Raw genomic sequence first — 19,452 nt, 5'->3', positions numbered from 1 at the left:
CAAAAGAGAAATCTTTTACAATATTTGTCCAATTAGGTATTTGAAGTTGAGACTAGTATAGCTTAGTAGGTTTTACTGTAGGTAGATACCTCGGGATAAGTATGTAGGATAAGATTCTTTGTATTTGTAATCGTTTTTTTTTTTTTTGTTAGTAGGTTTTTCGGGAGTAGTGACATAAAATTGACTTGGTAGGGTTTTGCCTAGGAGGGTTTTCCACCTCACATAATTTAGTTTGGTAATTTGATTGTGCCTTAATCTTATTTGCAAGTAGGTTGACTAATTAATCAACTTGGGTAATTCGATTAATTAACTGGGGCCAATCTAAAACCCAATAGGTTTATGAAATATTTTTAAAAACTTTTTATAGAAAAAGAAAAAAATAATAGATTATTTGACCTTTTTTTATATTGCCCAATATTAAGATTTCTACAACATTTTCACAACACTTACACAACAAATCGTAAGTGTCAGATTGTTATTAATAGGTAAAAAAGTAATTTCAGTAGTAGGTTGAACTTAGAACCAATAATAACTTATTACCTATGATTTATTGTAAAAGTGTTGTGAAAATATTATGAACGTAGTTGTTATTTTTTTAAAATAATAAAATTAATTAATATTTTAAGGGCACCATTAACCGAACCCTATAATCTATATAGAGGTGGGTTGGATTGGATCGGACAACCCAACCCGTCATTTGAATGGGTAAAAAAGGTTCCCGAATGGTCAATATGTACACACAAAGCTAAAAACATCAAAGATAAAGAACAAAATTAATAAATGTTCTGAGAACACCGTTAACCGGACCAGGTAATCTATATATAGGTGGGTCGGATGGATCGGATAACCCAACCCATCATTTGAACGGATGCAAAGGGTCCCCGAATAGGCGACACACACACACAAAGCTGAAACATAAAAAATAGAGAGCAAAGTTCGTTAGCTCAACCAACCGAGAGAGAAAAAAACAGGGAGAGAGTCAGTTTGCGATTCGCAGAAAGAGAAAGAGAATAGAAGAGAGATGAAAGGATTAGGAAGATTGATAAGGCGAGCCGTTTCCAATTCAAAACAATTCACTCAACCTTCAACAACAACAACAACAATTCCCCGCCGCCTCATTCACGCCTCTTCTTCCACGGCGTCGTATCATCCTTCCCCCAATTCAACATCAACAACAACGCTGCTCAGATCTTCTCCCATTCCTTCTTCTCACTCTCCAACAAAATGGGCCGGCCCATTCTCAGGTCCCCTCCAAAAATTCAATTCAATCTCTCTCTCTCTCTCTCTCTCTCTCTCTCTCTATTCATAAGATATAAATATGAATTATTCTGAATTTTTTTTTTTTTTGTTTTTTGGGTTTTCAATTTTGTTTAGGGCAGAGGAGGAACATGTTTATACAAACGCAGTCGACGCCGAACCCGTCGTCTCTGATGTTCTATCCGGGGAAGCCTGTTATGGATGTTGGCAGCTCCGACTTCCCCCATGCCCGTGCCGCCATGACTTCTCCCCTCGCTAAGGCCATTTTCGGAATTGATGGTGAGTTGTTGTTTTTCGTGTTTGTTTGATTGCATATGGTATTGTTCCGTTTTTTAGTATGTGAAAAAATATTGAACATAATGGTGAAAGGAAGGATTCTTCTTCTTCTTCTTATTATTATGATTGTAATAATGACACGATTGGTAGAATTTTTTGTTGGGGATGAAGTATCGGACAAAGCTCAAAATTGGTCTTATTATTATTATTATGATTGTAATAATGACACATGATTGATAAAATTGTTTGTTGGGATGAAAGATCGGAGAGGTCGAAGCAAAGCTTAATTGTCTTATTATTATTGTTATGTAATATGGCATGATTGATAGAATTGGCCGGTATTGCACTTGTAAATTTTCAGTAGTAAAATTACGATGAAATGGCATCGTCATTGTGCAGAAATATAATGATTTTCCAAAAAGGACGAAAACATTGTTATCTAGGGTTTTTTTATTTTTATTTTTTATTATTTAGATTCTGAAATATAGCTGAAGTGGTAAAAACAGTGGAATATTTCAAAATTTTGGACTGAAAATTGTTTAGGGTCACTTGCTTATGAAAAATGACTGTTTTGTTTATAATGGTGTTTATTTGAGTGGGCTAGCAATTTGTAACACTATCTGTGTTTCCTTTTAATACAGGAATTACTCGGGTTTTCTTTGGTTCTGATTTTGTTACTGTGACGAAGTCAGAAGATGCTTCTTGGGATTTTCTAAAGCCTGAAATCTTCGCAGCAATCATGGATTTTTATTCTTCTGGGCAACCACTGTTTCTAGACTCACAAACTGCTGCAGCCATGGACACTGCTATTCATGAGGTATAACTTTTAATTTTGAGGGTAGATTTAAGAAAACGTGTAGATTGATACTTTGCTCATATACCATTAACTTTAATCTTAAATTCCATTTGAGCTAGATAAGTTCGCATGTAATTATATTAGAATTTGGTTTAATAATTTTTTTTTTTTTTTTTTTTTTGGTGGGTAAATAACAAAATATCATTAATCGAAAGCCCTAGGTAGACTGGGAGTGTACATAGAAATGATTGCATCAAGATCGAAAATTACAATGATCAAGCATAACAAAAATATTAGAACAAGAAAAAGAAGAAAAAACAGAACACCAAGAAAACAAAGAGTGGAGGAGGAGAGATTTAATCTCAAGCATCGACCATTCTGTTCCCTCAAAGCATCTAGTGTTCCTTTCCCGCCAAAGGCACCATGACACACAATGTGGGATAGCCCTCCACAAGTCTATATTGTGTTGTCTACTGAACGGGCCCTACCAAGATGCGAATAAATTTGCAACACTTTGAGGCATAACCCAAATCACACCAAAAGATGGTTTACCGATTCCCCTCTTCTTTTACACATATAACACCAATCCATGACAGGGACACCCTTATTCCATAATCTATCAAGGGTCAAAATCTTGCCTAAGGTGGCAGTCCAAGAAAAGAAAGCAACTTTAGGAGGGATCTTTGAGCGCCACATAGGTTTTCAAGGAAAAAGATTGTCAAAGGTTGAGAAGAGGGATAAGTAGAATTCACTAACCTTAAAGCCCTTATTCTTTGTCGACTTCCAACAAAGTTTGTCATGCCCCTCACCAGTAAAGGTCATAGAGTGTTTAAGATTCCAAAAAATATCAAATTGTTCCATCTCCCAATCTTGGGGCTCTCTATAGAATCGAAGATCCCAATGAAACCTCTGATTAGGAAGACATGACATCAACAAGATAAGAATCTTTGTTACAACTAAAGCTGTAGAGTTCTGGAAATGCCTTCCGAAGAGTACAACCCCCATACCACAAGTGATGCCAGAGTTTAATTCTATTACCATGGTCAACTTTGAAGATGATGGATTTAAAGAAAGCTGGCCAGCCTTGTCTTATAGTTCTCCAAAGACTAACACCATAAGTAGTTGTTACTTCTTTTGTACACCACCCACCCCAAATATTTCCTTACTTGTTCTCGATAACCTGCCGCCAAAGGTGGCTTGTCTCCATACCATACCTCCATAGCCATTTACTTAGCAAAGCTTGGTTGAATTTTCTCAAATTCCGCACACCCAACCCACCAGACTGCAAAGGGCTACACACCTGAGCCCAATTGACTAGATTGAATTTAGGGGATTCATCACCCCATAAAAACTCCTGTTGGAGCTTCTCAATGCGATTTGCAATATCCATTGGGACATGAAAGAGAGATAGGTAATAAGTAGGCAAGGCTGAGAGAGTGCTTTTAAGTAAAGTAACCTTACCACCTTTTGATAGATACAAATGCTTCCAACTTGCTTCAGATTTAGCCAGGTTAATATGCAAACCTGACACAGCCTCAAACAAAGATAAGATGTCTCTCAATTCACCAATCTGACTAGGTAAAGCATCACAGAAAATTAAAGTATCATCCGCAAAAAGAGAATGAGACACCATTAAGGGGGCGTGAGATCTGGGACCAACAGTGAATCTCGAGATGTGACCAGCCAGAACAGCCCCATCTAATAACTGGCTTAAAGCTTCCATAGCAATTGCAAATAAAAAATGCAATGTTAAATGTTCCTCCCCCAACCCCCCCATGTGCGCACCAGCATGGGAAGTAAGCTCTCCAATTTATCTTGGTCCTAGCACATGCCTGATATACTAGGATTAAAGATTTGTGAAGTCTTAGGCAAGAATAGTTAAAAGATTGTGAGGGGACTTGATTTTATGCCCTAAGGTTTGAGGCACTTATTTCATGAAGGCCTGATGTTCTAAGACTTGCTTTTTTTCTAAACAATTTTTTGATAAGTAAAAACAAAATGTCAACAAAAAGGAGCACTTTATTACAAGATTAAGATCTAATGGCCTTTTCAAGTTTTTGTTTATTCTTCATTTTATTTAGAATCATTTCAGAATATAGTATACTTAAAGAGCAATGAGCCTGCTTTAATCTTCCCACCCGTGGGTTAATCCTGTATTCTGAAAGATGGCATCTGTTGTTAACTAACAACTGCTATGTGAAAGGCTAATTTCAATCAAACCGAATGCATACAGCTAATGCTTAGAAAAGTCTTTCCATGCAATGTATGCCCCAGTTCTTGTTTCACTATCCCATAAATCAGTTACAGTCTTAGAGCTCATTTTGGCATGGATTAAAGGTCAAAGAAACGCATTGCAACAAGGATAAGTCTGTCCCTTAGATTAGTATTACATAAACTCTAATTAATTTATTTAGTTGGTTAGTCTTTTTTCTTGCATACTCTCCTTGAATGGAGTTTGATTCTGTCTCATTTTTCATGTTTTTCCCTTTCTGTTTTGCTTGATCATTGTAATTTTGGTTCTTGATTTTTGCTCCTACAATACATTCCCAATGTGCTCGGGTTGGCTATGATTTTTAATAATATTTTACGTTACCTATTAAAATTTTATTTATTGATTTGGTTGGTAATAAAGTGCATAAATTTATGCCCAGTGCTATAATCACTCAAATTGTTTCTTTTTTGTAGTGGGTTTAAGACTCAGGAGGTGCATGTGTAACTTTATTTTTATAGATTTTTTATAGGTAGGTGTTTGTGTAAATTACCAATAAAAAAAAATCTTTTCTTTTTGCCACTTCCCATTCTTCCTATTACTCCTGAAGGAATCCTATACTTTTGAAAAAAGGAAAATAGAAAAGATTAGAGTAGGTCCAAGAGGGCTTCAAAAGCAGAAGGATAGATATGATATTTTTCCCCATCATTTTAATTAGTAGTCACATTTGCTTGCTAAATGAATGGTACAGACCGTTGAATTTCTTTTTGGTCTTCTTGCTGTCTGTTATATATATATGTCTGTTATATATATATATATATATATATCTTATGTGCCACTTTTTATATGCCTCTATTTCCGCCTCCTATTGGGATAGCAAATAGAATGAAAAAAAATTCAGAGGGATTTCCTATGTGGTGGAAAGGGGAGTGAATTTAAATTTCAACTTGTTAATTGGATTTCTTTTTGCCAACTTATTCAACTTGTAGGCTTAGGGGTCAGAAAGTTATTGATTTTCAATGAAGCCCTTCTAGGTAAATGGTTGTGGCCTTTTGTGGCTGAGAGGATGCTTTATGGCAGAGTGATAGAGATTAAAGATGTGACCTCTTGGGGTGGATGGTGTACAGAAAGTGAAAGGGGTCCATTTAGTGTTAGCTTATGGAAATTTATATGCCATCTCGTAAGGCTGGGTTAAAATTGAGAATCTTATCTGTTTTGAGGTGGGACATGGTACTAGAAATTGCTTTTGTATGATTGTTGTTGTGGGGAAGAGAGTTTCAAGAACAGATACCTGGAGCTATTCCAAATTGCAAGAAACAGGGGCAACAGTGGTGGACAATATGGAGATCACATGTGGTGTTATATTCAATTGAACCCTTCTTTTATAGGAGCTATTAAGGATTAGGAGTTAGTCAATGGATTCTTTTTTTAGAGGAGCTGTATGCAGCTAAGGTGAAGCAAGGTTAGGAGGATAACATGGTGTCTAATTCTAATGCCACCTCAGTGATATTTTCAAATAATTTAAAACAAATCTGTTGCTGGAAAATAGAATGAATAACACAGGTCTAGAGAGAACCCGGGACTTCACTGTTGGAAATTTGTATTTTGAAGGAAATTATGGTTATTTTTATTGGTTGTACTCAATTAGTTTGATTCTATATATAAAAAAAAATGTACTCAATTAGTTTGATTATACATGAATCCATTGGATGTGAGTTTTTTTGCTCATTGAAACAGGATGATTCTGAAACTGTAGCAATGATCAAAGAACTCCTGGAGACTCGTATCCGACCAGCAGTGCAAGATGATGGTGGGGACATTGAATATTGTGGATTTGATCCGTAGGTTTTCCTCCTTTGTTTGGATATTATTTATATATGTTTTTATGTGGTCTTATCCAATAATATCAATTGAAGCTCATGGTTTTGATTTCTTCAGAGAAACTGGAATAGTTAAATTGAGAATGCAAGGAGCTTGTAGTGGCTGCCCTAGCTCTTCTGTCACACTCAAATCTGGCATTGAAAATATGCTGATGCATTATGTTCCTGAGGTAACGGGTGATAAATATTTTTTTGGAATTAAGTTTATACATATTTCATATGTGATTGTTGTCTGATGCCTCGGATCCTTTTGTGGCCATAGATGGTAATGGATAAGTTTTTTTTTTTCTTTCTCCATAGAGTTTATACACCTGTTATTGATGTCAAACACCTTTGCATTCTTCTTTAGCCATAGATGGAAATAGATGTGGTTTTTCTTTGTCCAGGGAGAGAGTTGCATAATCCATAATCATTGTTTGTGCAAAGCTGCACGTGCATGCATGCTGCATACAAATAAAAAACATTGAAAGCTCAAACTAAAACTTGGGTCATCTACCTCTACCAAAACTTGGGTCATCTACCCCTACCAAACCAGTCGACAACAAAGCGTTAAACCAAAAATCTAGGCATAAAAAAAGAGAGAAAGCGAAAACAAGCTGTACTACTTGTTGACTGTGAGTCTTCAACACGGTGACATAATGGAGGTGGGTTTTGTTTCCTTGTGCTTATTTTCTTCTAAGATTTTTCATACATTCCTTGTGAAACAATAAAATGCATTAGAAAATAAAACAAAGAAATGTGTATGCTCGATCACTAAGTGTTGTCCTCAGTTGATTTCTATCCCATAATTTTGTTGCTTTGTTGAAGGATTGTCACATAAGGTGCTGTTTTTGGGATTAGTCTGAGACTACTCTCACTTATACCTAAGCATACAACATCATTTTTGGTTTGGTTCCATCTTTTTCTTCTTTTTTTTTTTGGCCAGTAGAGATGGGTGATGTGTCATTTTGTGACAATTGGGATTAAATGGGTGACATTTTAAGGTCCGTCTGGCACTTAACCTGGGGATTACTAACAAATATGTATGATGTGGTCCTTTTGAAAACATAACCAAATGTTAAGGGCCATAGTGAAAACAACCCCAAACATTAAGGGTCAAAAGTGTACTTATCTTTTTGGTTGAAGATTTTGGTTTTGCTATGGGATGGGGCATAGTTGGGGGTTTCAGTATTGGTGAGGGATGGGACTTTGGGGTGGCTGGGCTTTGTTTGGCTATTGTGGAGGTTTGAGATTTCAGTGAGTTTGGCAGGTGATGGGTCTAAATAGATTTTGGGTTGTTGGTGATTTTTGTTGGAAAGTAGACTCTGGTTTGCTCGGATACCAAGTTGATGCTGGATATAATAAAAAATGGAATACAAAAAGGAGATAGAATAAGAATTTAGGAAAAACAATTAAATAAAAAATAAAGATAGGCCCTAGGAATCATCACTTAAGGTTTACTTGAAATTAGCACCAAGCAAGAAACCTATGAACCGTCCCAACAATTGAGAAATGGTTTTGGTGTAGGATCTCTTGAAAGTGTTTTTGCTTATCAATAATTTGTCTTCTATTTATTAGAGCCCTTTTAAATTGGCTTTTAGGAGTACATCAATAAGAAAAACAATTCATAAAACAACACAATCCCACATAATCCTCAAGCAGAATAAAATTACATTGTTGGAAATTCAAAATCTGAAATTCAAATTGGCACTAATTTTCGTGTCTGGAGATGTTGAAGTGAAAAGGGAGCCACATGAAAGATTCAATTTTATGGAACTTTTGTTAAGAAAAAAAATCTCATTAAAAGAGCACGAAGGGAAGCAAATTATGTACATGGAAGAATACAAGAGATACATAAAAAATCTCAAGAAAATGAAGATCTAGAAATTCAAGCAAATTAGAAAATGAAAAATATTCATTGGCAGCTATGCAATCATATAAAGTCTTTAGTAGCACGAGATTTAAATCCAAGACCATTTTCTCACTGTCTTCTAAACCATAGCATTCATTCCCTCACTGTGTTAATGGGGAGTGTTCAATTAAATGTTGCCATGTTGAGAGGTTACAACTTTTTGGGAAATGGATGAAATGTATTCTGCTTTGTGTTTCTACTTTCAGATTCTCAGTGTAAGTTAATTGTAGTTTGGTTTTTTTTTTTTTTGGTTCTCAAGGTTTGATGGAATGGGACTATTATCACTATCGCTTTTCCTTTTCTCATCATTAAAATCCTTAGATGATTACCAAATCAATGACTTTTTAGAGATATCTCATTATTATCTATTGATGATACCATTTTATTTTGTGGGGGACAGAGATCAAACGTTTACAAGCTATTCAACTTGTTTTGGTTTGCTTTGTTTCAATGCTGATTCTGGTTTGTTGGTGAATTTGAGGAAAATTGAGTTGGTGGCTATAAGAGAGGTTGAAGTTGTATCTGATTTGAAAAATTTGTTCTGATGTAAGGTGAGAATGTGGAGAATTATTTAAAAGCTGGGAAAAAAAATTATTTGTCAAGTTATATTGATAAGCAGTCTGTCTAGTATCCCTACCTATTTCATGTGTTTGTTTATCATGCCTAGCGTGGTGGCAAAGAAGTTGGGAAACCACAAAGGGATTTCCAATGGGTAGGTGATGGGAACAAATTTAAATATCATTTAGTTAATCACACATTAATTGGGTAAATGTTATGGAGTTTTGGATTGGGATAAGACATTTTTGGACATGGCTTATTGCTGTTGAATATGGTGAGGCTTTGTGTGCGTGGACATCAGAAGAGGTGAGAGGATCCTGTTTTGTGAGTTTGTGGAAGAGTATAAAGGGTGTGTGAGAGATTCTTTCTCTAGTATTATTGTTTTAAGAATTAAGATAGGGGATGGAAGCGAGGTGCAATTCTGGTAGTACATTTCTGTGTGGTGAAGTTACATGAGGGATAGATTTCTGAGGTTATTCATATTATTGGTGGATAAGGAGTGTTTGGTTAACTCATAGTTATCTCTTGAAGGAGTCCTACATTGGAATGTCCCATTGTCCCAATCATTGTAGGTTGGGAGCTTGAGTCTGTTGACATTTTCATGGAGCTACTATTTTCTAATCTTCCTTCAAGGGTAGAGGATAGAAAGGGTTGGAGGCAATCTAAGAATAGTAACTTGAGTTATGGTATTTTATGAGGTCCTGTGGGACGTTAACAATTAGATTTATGTGGAAGAATATTTTGAGCGTAAAGGTACCAAGAAAAATAGCGTTTTGGGATGGATTGCTTCTTTGAGTGAAATATTGACAATTGCTAATCTGAGGAAAGTGGAGAAATTATTGTGGATAGATGTTGTATGTCTAAGAATAGTGGTGAGTCAGTAGATCATTTTCTTTATGTTGCTATGTGGCTAATTAATTGTGGTTGTTAATCTTAACTTTGTTTGGAGTGCATTGAATGATGCCTTTGAAATGTGATAGATTTGTTTGCTTCATGGGGAGGGAGATTTGGTCGTTGAAGGAAAGGTTAGGTTTGGGGGGGCAGTCCCTCTGTGTGTTATGTGGACAATTTGTTGCAAGAGGAATAACCACACCTTTAACAATACAGAGTTGAGTGGAAATCCGCTTAAAAGCATCTTTTTATAGCTATTTGCTTTAGAAAATAGTATTGTGATTTGTTCTTAGTTTCCACACTCACTCTTGTGAAATTTCAAGTCTAAATGGATGAGAGGGTGTATGATAATCATCCTATGTGTTTGTTCTTCTTTGAATAATATACCTCTCCAATTGGGGTGGGGGATAGAGTGAAACTATGGAAAGAGAGGTGGTGTGGAGATCTTTCTCTCCAATTGGCTTTTTCAGTATTGTACAATTTTGCTGCAAACAGAGAGGCTTCCATAGAGTCATCTTTGATAGGTCAAGGGGTAGGGGTTAGGAGAACTTGGATGTTCGTTTCAATCGGGGTCCTAATGATTGGGAGGCAGATGTGGTGGACGAGTTCTTTCGATTCTTGGCATCCAATGTTTAGGGATTGATGGTGATCGTTTGAAATTGAAGTTGACAAAGATGGGGATTTTACTATCCGTTCATATTATCATAAGTTACATGGCTCTTCCTCTGTGATTTTTCCTTGGAAAGGTATTTGGAAGGTTAAGGCACCCCGATGTGTCTCTTTCTTTGTTTGGACAGTTGCATGGGATAGGATAATCACGGGAGATAACTTGCGGCTTAGGGGCTTTGACTTCGTTGACTGGTGCATTATGTGTCATTGTTATGGTGAGATAGTGGATCATTTGTTGTTACATTGTGGGAAGGCTTATCGGCTGTGGTGCTTTGTCTTTAGGAGTTTCGGAATTTCATGGGTTCCCTCATGCACGGTGTCAAACTTTCTATTTAGTTGGTGGAATTGGCTGGGGAAGAATGCATCTTACATTTGGAATTTAGTTTTGCTATGTTTGATGTGGTGTATTTGGAAGGAACGCAACCGGAGGACGTTTGAGGATTTGGATAGAAGTGGGCTAGGGCTTGGGGACTCACATCTAGTGACTCTTCCTCTATTCCTTAGCTCTCTTTCTTTGTAATTAATGTCTTTTTTGTTTTTTGTTTTCTGCTGTTCCTTCTCTTTTGTACTTTTGATATGCTGATGCTTATTTGCATCTAGTAGTTTTCTTGAATATACTTTTTCTTACCTATCAAAAAAAAAGAAGAAAAGTTGAAAGCATTAATAGTGAAGAAAAAGATTTATTTTGTTATATGTATTACAATTATGGTCTGCTCATAGAAACTAGGATGTAGTATCAGTTTGTGTACTTTTATCTAGATGAATCGTTGGGAGAAATTAACATTTGCTTAGCCCCTCATATTTTATTATTTTAAATTGAATATATTAGTTTTAACTGAAGTTGGTGGATGCACAGATTCCTGATATAAAGTAAAAAAAAACGTTGGTCACTACATGTATGATACGTTCTAGCCCGGATCAGAATATCTATTTCTACTATTGGAAGCCTTTCAGAGAAAAAACACATTTTTAATTTTCATAGTTTCAAAGAGGTGTTACTGCGATTCTAAACTGATGTGTCAAGACCTTGCTGTGTATGTGTGTGTCCTCTTGTGCTCTTACTGGCTTAGTACTAAAGCTAGCATCGTAATCCTTTAGTTTCAAATTACATTTCAGTTTTCTTGGTGCTGTCTGCTTTATCAATTTTCATAGCTTATGTTTTTACTTGGTAAATTAAATTAAAAAAAAAAAAAAGTTATGGCCATGGACTAAACATATTCTGGTTGAACTAGCAGGTGTGATTAATATCTACTTTCCATTTCAGTTGTTTCCTAATGGAAATCTCCTGTATCTGCAGGTCAAAGGTGTGGAACAAGAATTAGATGATGATGATGGGGATGCAGCATTAAGTGCCCAGATAGAGTAGGTAATGTTACTGGTTTGTTCTTGCAAGGCCTAAATTATATAGTGAAGAGCTTGAAGAGAACGTAAGGTACATGCTCTTGTACAGAAGTAAATTAAACTGCTTTTTTATTTTTAGGGTATTATATACTGTGATATTTGCTGTAAGCTAATTTGCAACTATATGTATGAAACTTTGAAGTATGGTGTCAGTATTCTGTTTTGATCTACCTACTTGCTTGGTACGAAGCTTCAAAATTTTGGATATGCAACTGATCATTGTCTCATTCAGCAACCAAAAAAAAAAAAAAAAAAAAAAAAGATTATTGTTCATTACAAATTTTCTGTATTGTCTCATTCAGCAACCAAAAAAAAAAAAAAAAAAAAAAAAGATTATTGTTCATTACAAATTTTCTGGTTTGACTAGCAGTGATTTGATGGTTTAAGCTTTTTCATATAATATTTTGGTGCTAGAGCGATTGTTAAAAACTTTCCCTGCTTGACTGGTACATATGTTCTTGCACTGTCCTTTTATAAGATTCTAGTCCTTTATTTGTTTTGTTCATTCTCATTTACCCAATGCACTGAACACAAATGCCACCTGGTCTCCATGTCAACATTTTTATTTTAACATTTCCATTTTTCCACCTCGGATTTTTTTTCATCAACCAGTTGACAACAGTGACCTATTTGACACACGAATAAAAGGTTAAGGACTAAAATGAAACGTTTGAAAGGATATAGACCGTTTTTGAAAGATGAGGCAAAGGTTGAGGACCAAAAGTGTAATCAAACCTTCCAAATTATCTTGTAAGATTATCTAATGCTTGTGTCCCCAATAATATTTGTTATTTAAACTCATGAGAATTGAGTCTTTAGTTAATTTTACATTGATCATTCGAGAACCAATTAAAATTAACAAATCTTAAATCTCATACATTTATGTCTATTGTACGGCCTTTTTTTACCAATGAAATTATGCCTTCGTATTATATTGGTTAAAGTCTCATTTTAAACGTAGAAAGAGACAATTATGAACTTAAATTCCATGTCGACCTATTGTAATGTGGATTTTAACCTCGATCCACTTTTAGGACTTTCAAAAAAATGTGAAATTATCATTTTGCTCACAAAAATAATCTTTGATGGTTGAGAAATGTGGTCTCTCTGTTTAGTTCTTTTACTTGAAACTAAGTCATTTTTAACCATATTGGCACTGAGAATGGATATTTGACGAAATGGAACAATGAAGAGTTTGGAAATGTGGAGACCATAAATAATAAGTTGTGAAATGATCTCAATGAGCTAAACGCCCTAGAGGAAAGTAAAAAAAACTAATAGTTATTGGGGTTTTAGAGAATGATTGGATCCAAGTAGAGCTCAAAAAGACCACCCTTTTAGAGATTAATTAAAGACAAAAGTTTAGGGTTTTATGGTTAAGGAAGTGGGACAGAAACAAAGAATTCTTTCATCAAATAGCTAATTTATAGAAGGAATAATTCCATTACCAAGCTTTTGGTAGATGGGGAGTTGACTACGGATTTGGCCATCATTTATTGTATTGTCCAGTTATATGAGCATCTATACGTTGAAGATGGTGCTTGAAGACCCTTCTTGGATGGACTAGAGTATTATCTGATAGCAGACAAGAATGCAGAATGGTTGGACAAACTGTTTGACAATGAAGAAGTTCTTGGGGTGATAACAGGTTTTTATGGAAATAAGGCACCGTGGTTGGATGGTCCTCTAGCTTTCTCTTAGACCTGTTAGAGTATGCTCAAAACTGATTTAATGGTGGTATTTCAGAATTTTTATGCAACCTTCATTGCATAAAATTTTGAGAAAAGCCTTAATGCAACCTTCATTGCATAAAAATTTGAGAAAGTCTTAATGCAACTTTCATCGCTTGTATTCCTAAAATTAGATGTTGTGGATGTGAAGGATTTTCGGCCTATAAAGTCTAGTGGCTGGCGTTCACAAATTATTTCCAAAGTCTTAACTAATAGAATACAGGTGGTGTTACACGAAATAATCTTAGTCTTAAAATGCTTTTGTAAAGTGAATATAGATTTTAGACTTTGTCCTCATTGTTAATAAGTGTCTAGACTAGACAGTAGATTGAAGACAGTAACTCAAGGTGTGTTGGGAAAATTGGATGTGGAGAAAGCATATGATCATGTTAATTGGGATTTTCTTAAATATTTGTTTGTGATATGTGGATTATCAGAAAAATGAAGGAGGTGGATCTTGTATTGTCTTTCCACAGTTGGTTTCTCTATTTTGATTAATAATAGCTCGTGTGGTTTCTTTGAGAGCTCAAGGGGATCCGTTATCGTCAATGCTCTTTGTAATTGTTATGAAGGCCTTAAGCATAATGATAGATAAAGCAGTTAGTGGTGGTTTTATATTAGGATTCACAGTGGGTACCTCTGCGAACAATATGTTGATGGTATCTCATCTTTTTTACTGATTCGTTGATTTTCTGTGAAGCCAACCTTGATCAGATTATACACGTTATCCTATGTTTATGTGGTTCAAGGCTGTTTTTGGCTAGAAGGTGAACTTGAGTAAGTCAGAGTTTGTCCTAGTTGGGGATGTTCCTAATTTGGAGGAGTTGGTGGATGTATATTGGTTGTAAACGGGTAACATTACCAATGAAACACTTGGTTTTCCTTTGGTGGTAAATTCAAATAGAAGATGATCTATTCTTGAAAGATGGAGAGAAGATTAGCAATCATTTAGCACGATGTAAGCAGGCTTTATTTATCTGAGGTAGAGTTACATTAATTAGAAATACTCTCTCAAACTTGCCAAGTTACATTATTTCTAATTTTCCTATTTCAGTTGATGTGGCTAATTGTATTGAAAAGTTACAAAGAAAGTTTTTATGGAGTAGTTTAGGTGAGGAGTCCCAGTTCCATTTTGGTAAAATGGACTAAGATTTGTGCACCTCTTTAGAGCGGGGGGTTGGCCATTGGGAATCTGAGGCGATTTAACCAAGCTTTCTTAGGAAAATAGTTATGGAGATTTGATATTGAGAGAGTTGCTTTGTACGAGGGTGATAGAGGTGACGTATGGGAGGGCTCAGGGGGGATCGTGCACGACCAATGTGGTGCTGTGTCCTTATGGTGTTGGCCTTTGGAAATCTATAAGACGTGGGTGGGCTGTAATCCCCATGCCTTGTTCAACTTTCCTTAAACCACAACTATCATGTACAACACATTAGTAAAGAGACAAAAGCATGCATTTCAATTCACACACACATCAAAAATTAAATTCTTACCGGATATAGAATTAATTCCTAGGAGTTTGTTCTAACCAATGGTGCATTTTATTTTATTTTATTTTTTTATAGTTGCAAACAATTTTCATAACAAACTTCATATATAGCAGGCCAAGGTTCAAAGTGGAATTCACATTTTGTTTTGCACTCTTCTTTGCAAATTCTTGAAGCCTTGAGGGTCTGATAGATTTTACCAGAAACAGTGGAAAAGGTGTTAGCAAGAGGCAACGGGTGCTTAGCTTGTACTACACTAAGTATAAGCATAATTCATGTCATTGTAATCAAATCAGGATATTTCATATTATTATCCATAGCTCTCTTGCCCATCTTGATTTTTTTTTGGGTGGATAACATGGAAGCTAAATATAAAGAGCTTGAACCCTATATAATGAGTGTTCAGATAATTATAAATCAAATATAGTTTGAATGTCAATTCATCTTGCAAGTAAATTTTTATTAAATCAACAATTTTGATTTAGAAAAAGAGCCATATGAAAGTGGTAGACTTTTGGGAAACCTTGAAGCCAAACGAAATTTGGTTAAGTAGTTTGGTTAGGTAGTTTTGGCTCATGAATTTTATTTTGTATTATTTACTAGCTTGTGACTCCAATGGCAAAAGAAGAGGGTCAAGAGTGGGAAGATAATTTTTATTAAAAATATAATTTGAATACCAATTTATCCTGCAAATATTATTTTGTTCAATAAAAAATTGTGCTTTTGAAAAGGAGACATTTTAAAATGTTATCTTTTGGGAAACCTTGAAACCAAACGAAAATGAAATTTGGTTAAATCATGCTTTTTAAAGGACGAGTGGTCATGAATTTTATTTTGTATTTATTTACTAGTATGTTACTCCAAGTTCAATGGAAGGGGGTGGGATTGAGAGGAGACAAATAATTTAAAATTTAAAATATATTCAAATGCCAATTAATCTTGCAAATATATATATTTTAAATAATAATATTGAATTAAAAAATAGAGCCATTTCAAAATGGTGAATTTTGGGAAATCCGTAACTAAACGAAATTTGGTTAAGTCATTTGTAATTGGTTGGAGGTCATTAATTTTGTTTTGTAATTATTAATACTAGGTGTTTAAATATAAACAAAAATATACGTGGATTAAGTGTTTGATTATGATATGAATTAAATTAAAATATTTGATTATGATATGAATTAAATTAAAATATTTGATTATGATATGAGTTAAATTAAACACATTTTAATGTAAAAAGGATCACTGATGTTTGAATTTGGTTAAACAATATTTAAAATGCTTAAATTTAGGTTAACCTAATTTAGCTCAACGTATTCAACCTAACTCATGGTAAGATAAATGTATGAGTTTGGAACAAATTGAAGTTTTTATTTTTTTTTATTTTTTTTACTTTTATATATTTTAAATATAACTGATTAGGAACAATGGTCTATTTGGATTGAGAGGGAATGAGATAGAGTGAAGGAGAGTAGAATAGGGTTGGCCAAAAATTAGGTTAATTTATTGCTAACTCTACTCTACTCTCCTTCACATCTCCTCCCTCTCTCTCAATTCAAACATGCCCTTAAGGAGTTGCCTGCCATCATCCCCCTCCCTGGACAGTTGCCACCCTTCTCTTCCCTCATGATGATTGATGAAAACTGTAAGAGTATAAGGTTTTCTAACCTTTAATTTTTAAAATTTGATAGGTGAGAAGTTAAGTGAGGATTTTACAGAGTCTTATAGAATCAAATCCTATTAAAAGTTCCTAATGTTATTAAAGTCAAAATTAAAAAAATTGACCCCCAATTTTCTGACATATTTACCTCTTATTCATAATTCTCGCTTTGTTTATTACACCGTAATAAAATATCAGTAAAATATTTTTAGGTGTTTGGTGTGACATATAAAATTTATCTAGCACAAAGTACAAACCACCAAAACTGGCGGTAGCGGCTTCAATGACCCATGACCTAACCATCAAATAGGAAGGGGGAGAGAGCTACTTTGTGTTTTAGTAAAATATTTTACCAATTTTTTGTTGGTTAAACGTTTTACAAGATTTTACAAAAGATTTTTTAATCAATTGAAAACATTTTCAGGTTTCATCATATTTTACAATGAAAAAAATCCCATAAAATGTTGAAAATGTTTTTCGTAAAACATTTTACAACAAAACAAATAGAGCATAAAATCATGACGGTAATACACATAAGCAATAACGCTCAGTACTTTAGTTCTATTCTTCTTGTTTTTGGAAATTGGAATTTCACATTTATTCTATAGCAATTATCTCCCCTCCCCCTGTCGTAACATTTGAAATAAAATAATAAAAATAATAATCAACAATGCTTTAGCAATAGTCTTGCCGCTGATGCAATTCTCCATCTTGCCAACTACTTTAGACATTTATTATATAATCAACTCATATAGTGTAATCGATTACGAGCATATAAGGGGCTACTTTTACACCAGCTTGTTGGTGCTTTATCAATCATACTTATTATGTATGGGTCCCTAGCAAAATATATCCACAAAAGTGTCCATAATCTTTCTCGGCAGCCTAGCCTATTTGGCCTCACTCTCACACGAGAGTTGAATTGCAGCTAGTGATTTAAAAATGGAATTTGTAACTGGCTTCATCTTCATCAATCATGAGTCTAAATCATCTTTTGCAATGTGAGATATATATACGTGGATGATTGTAACTATTTATGGTTTTCTGACTACTGTCAATCAAAGTTCTTAAGTGACTCCATAATTGCTTACACAACAGAAAAATTGGTTAGGAACTTGGCTTTTCTCTCCCACCATCTCTACTAAGAATTCGTAAAAAAGTTGGGTAATCCAATTTGGGTCACCATCAAATATCATTCTTGCTCCATCACTACTCACTAGCTTGGGTTTCGGCTTGGCAAGATTAATGTATAGAATAGCTGTTGTCGTTTATTAGTTTCTTTAGGTGATATAAGTGTTAATTAGATTTTGAACAAAGGAATGGAGGTCACAAATAAAAAGTAAACCTTTAAAATTGATATCTTTATATATAAAAAGTCAAAATTGAGAGAAAGTTCTATTTTAAAACTTTAAAATTCTTTTTGGTTATCTATACTCTATATCTATCTATAATCATTAATATATATATATATATATATATAAAAGTAGAGAACTCATGTGAGAGTACATGAACTCCTACCATGTGATACTCTAATATTTATTTATCATTTTTAACATTTTTTCGTTAAATTTTTTTTTTTTACTCTTATCTAAAAGATCACATTTACTTTTTTTTACTGTTACCTAAAAAACGGGCAACTGTAGTTCAAAATTAAATTAAAATCAGACTAAACCTTTTGAAAAGCCTAAAACCAATTATTACCTTACATATTATAGTCCAAATGTGACCCTTTCACATTAATTTCTTCCCACATTCTCCAAACTATGGGTTTGCATCTTAAATTAGGGCACACACACTTTGAAAGACTCTTTCTACAATCTTTCTAATAAGACTCTTGTTATTAAGTGTCATAACAATTTGCTTTTTCGTCTTCCTATCTTTTACCATGAGGGCGTTTGGACTCAGCTTTCAGCTGAGTCCACGTTTTGCGTTTTTCCTCCTTTTTTTTCCTTTTTTTTTTTTTGGCAAGTGAACAGTAAAATCATATAATTTTACTGTACAGGAGACAAAAAATACTGTTCATGCACTGTTTACGCACTAAAAAATATTAAAAATGGGTTTCTCGGTACTATTTACACATTTAAAAATTATTTTGCTACAGTATTTTCAGTTTTCAGTTTTCAGTTTTCAGTTTCAGTAACAATAAGTTTAATCCAAATGGACCCCATATCTCAACTGTTGCGCAAACCTATGTCTTCTCACCTTTTAACGTTTTGCTTTTTTTGTCTATTCTCTTTCCCTTACGTTGATTGTTCTCTAGCTCAAAATGATACCCAACATTTTCTACCTACAACAAACCAGGCCAAATGTTTTTGCTCTCAATATTCTTTTATAATTCTCTATTGAGTGACAACTATTTGTTTGAAGTGCTATCAAATTTGTATCAATCTTGCTTTTATAGACTTCACGACACTACATCTTTTCTTTTTTTTGGCTGGATAATACATTTTTGCAGTTTGATTAAACCATACTATTACTAGTTCTTATGAGTCGGTCCATTTCCTTAATACCATTGCAAAGATAGCAGGTTATTCATGTGTACCATTGAAGCCACCAATATGTTAGGTATAGATCTTCAATGCACGAGACGCACCAAGAGTTGTACACATCACAAGAATCAGTTGATAAATGTTATGCACTTCACTTTCTCATTATATTAAAAAAAAAATTATGGAGCTTCTTTGAGAACCTCGAGGACTATAGGGGAGGCTTTTCCTTCGGTAGCCCTCACATGTCAGGTTTTGTTC

At 34.4% G+C, this 19,452-nt stretch overlaps 1 protein-coding gene across 3 annotated transcripts; it reads left to right on the top strand.

The window, feature by feature from the left end:
- The first annotated feature begins 890 nt into the window (after positions 1-890).
- On the top strand, positions 891-15,484 carry LOC112017442 (nifU-like protein 4, mitochondrial). Of its 3 annotated transcripts, none has more exons than XR_002883476.2 (7): positions 891-1,244; positions 1,375-1,536; positions 2,175-2,350; positions 6,276-6,379; positions 6,477-6,588; positions 11,725-11,859; positions 15,162-15,484. XR_002883476.2 is itself a non-coding variant. In XM_024049889.2 (6 exons), exons 1-6 carry the CDS (start codon positions 1,022-1,024, stop codon positions 11,791-11,793), a joined length of 846 nt encoding a protein of 281 aa, XP_023905657.1. In that variant the 5' UTR covers positions 891-1,021; the 3' UTR covers positions 11,794-12,040. The 3 variants fall into 3 exon arrangements, 1 of the variants encoding a protein (XP_023905657.1); XR_010625818.1 differs by having other exon boundaries at positions 15,159-15,484; XM_024049889.2 differs by lacking the exon at positions 15,162-15,484 and having other exon boundaries at positions 11,725-12,040.
- The last annotated feature ends 3,968 nt before the right edge of the window (positions 15,485-19,452 follow it).

The sequence above is a fragment of the Quercus suber genome, unplaced genomic scaffold, assembly GCF_002906115.3.
Source record: "Quercus suber isolate HL8 unplaced genomic scaffold, Cork oak 2.0 scaffold_635, whole genome shotgun sequence".
Classification (NCBI taxonomy): domain Eukaryota; kingdom Viridiplantae; phylum Streptophyta; class Magnoliopsida; order Fagales; family Fagaceae; genus Quercus; species Quercus suber.
The sequence above is the reverse complement of the archived record's forward strand: the minus strand, read 5'-3'. Positions and strand labels throughout refer to the sequence as shown.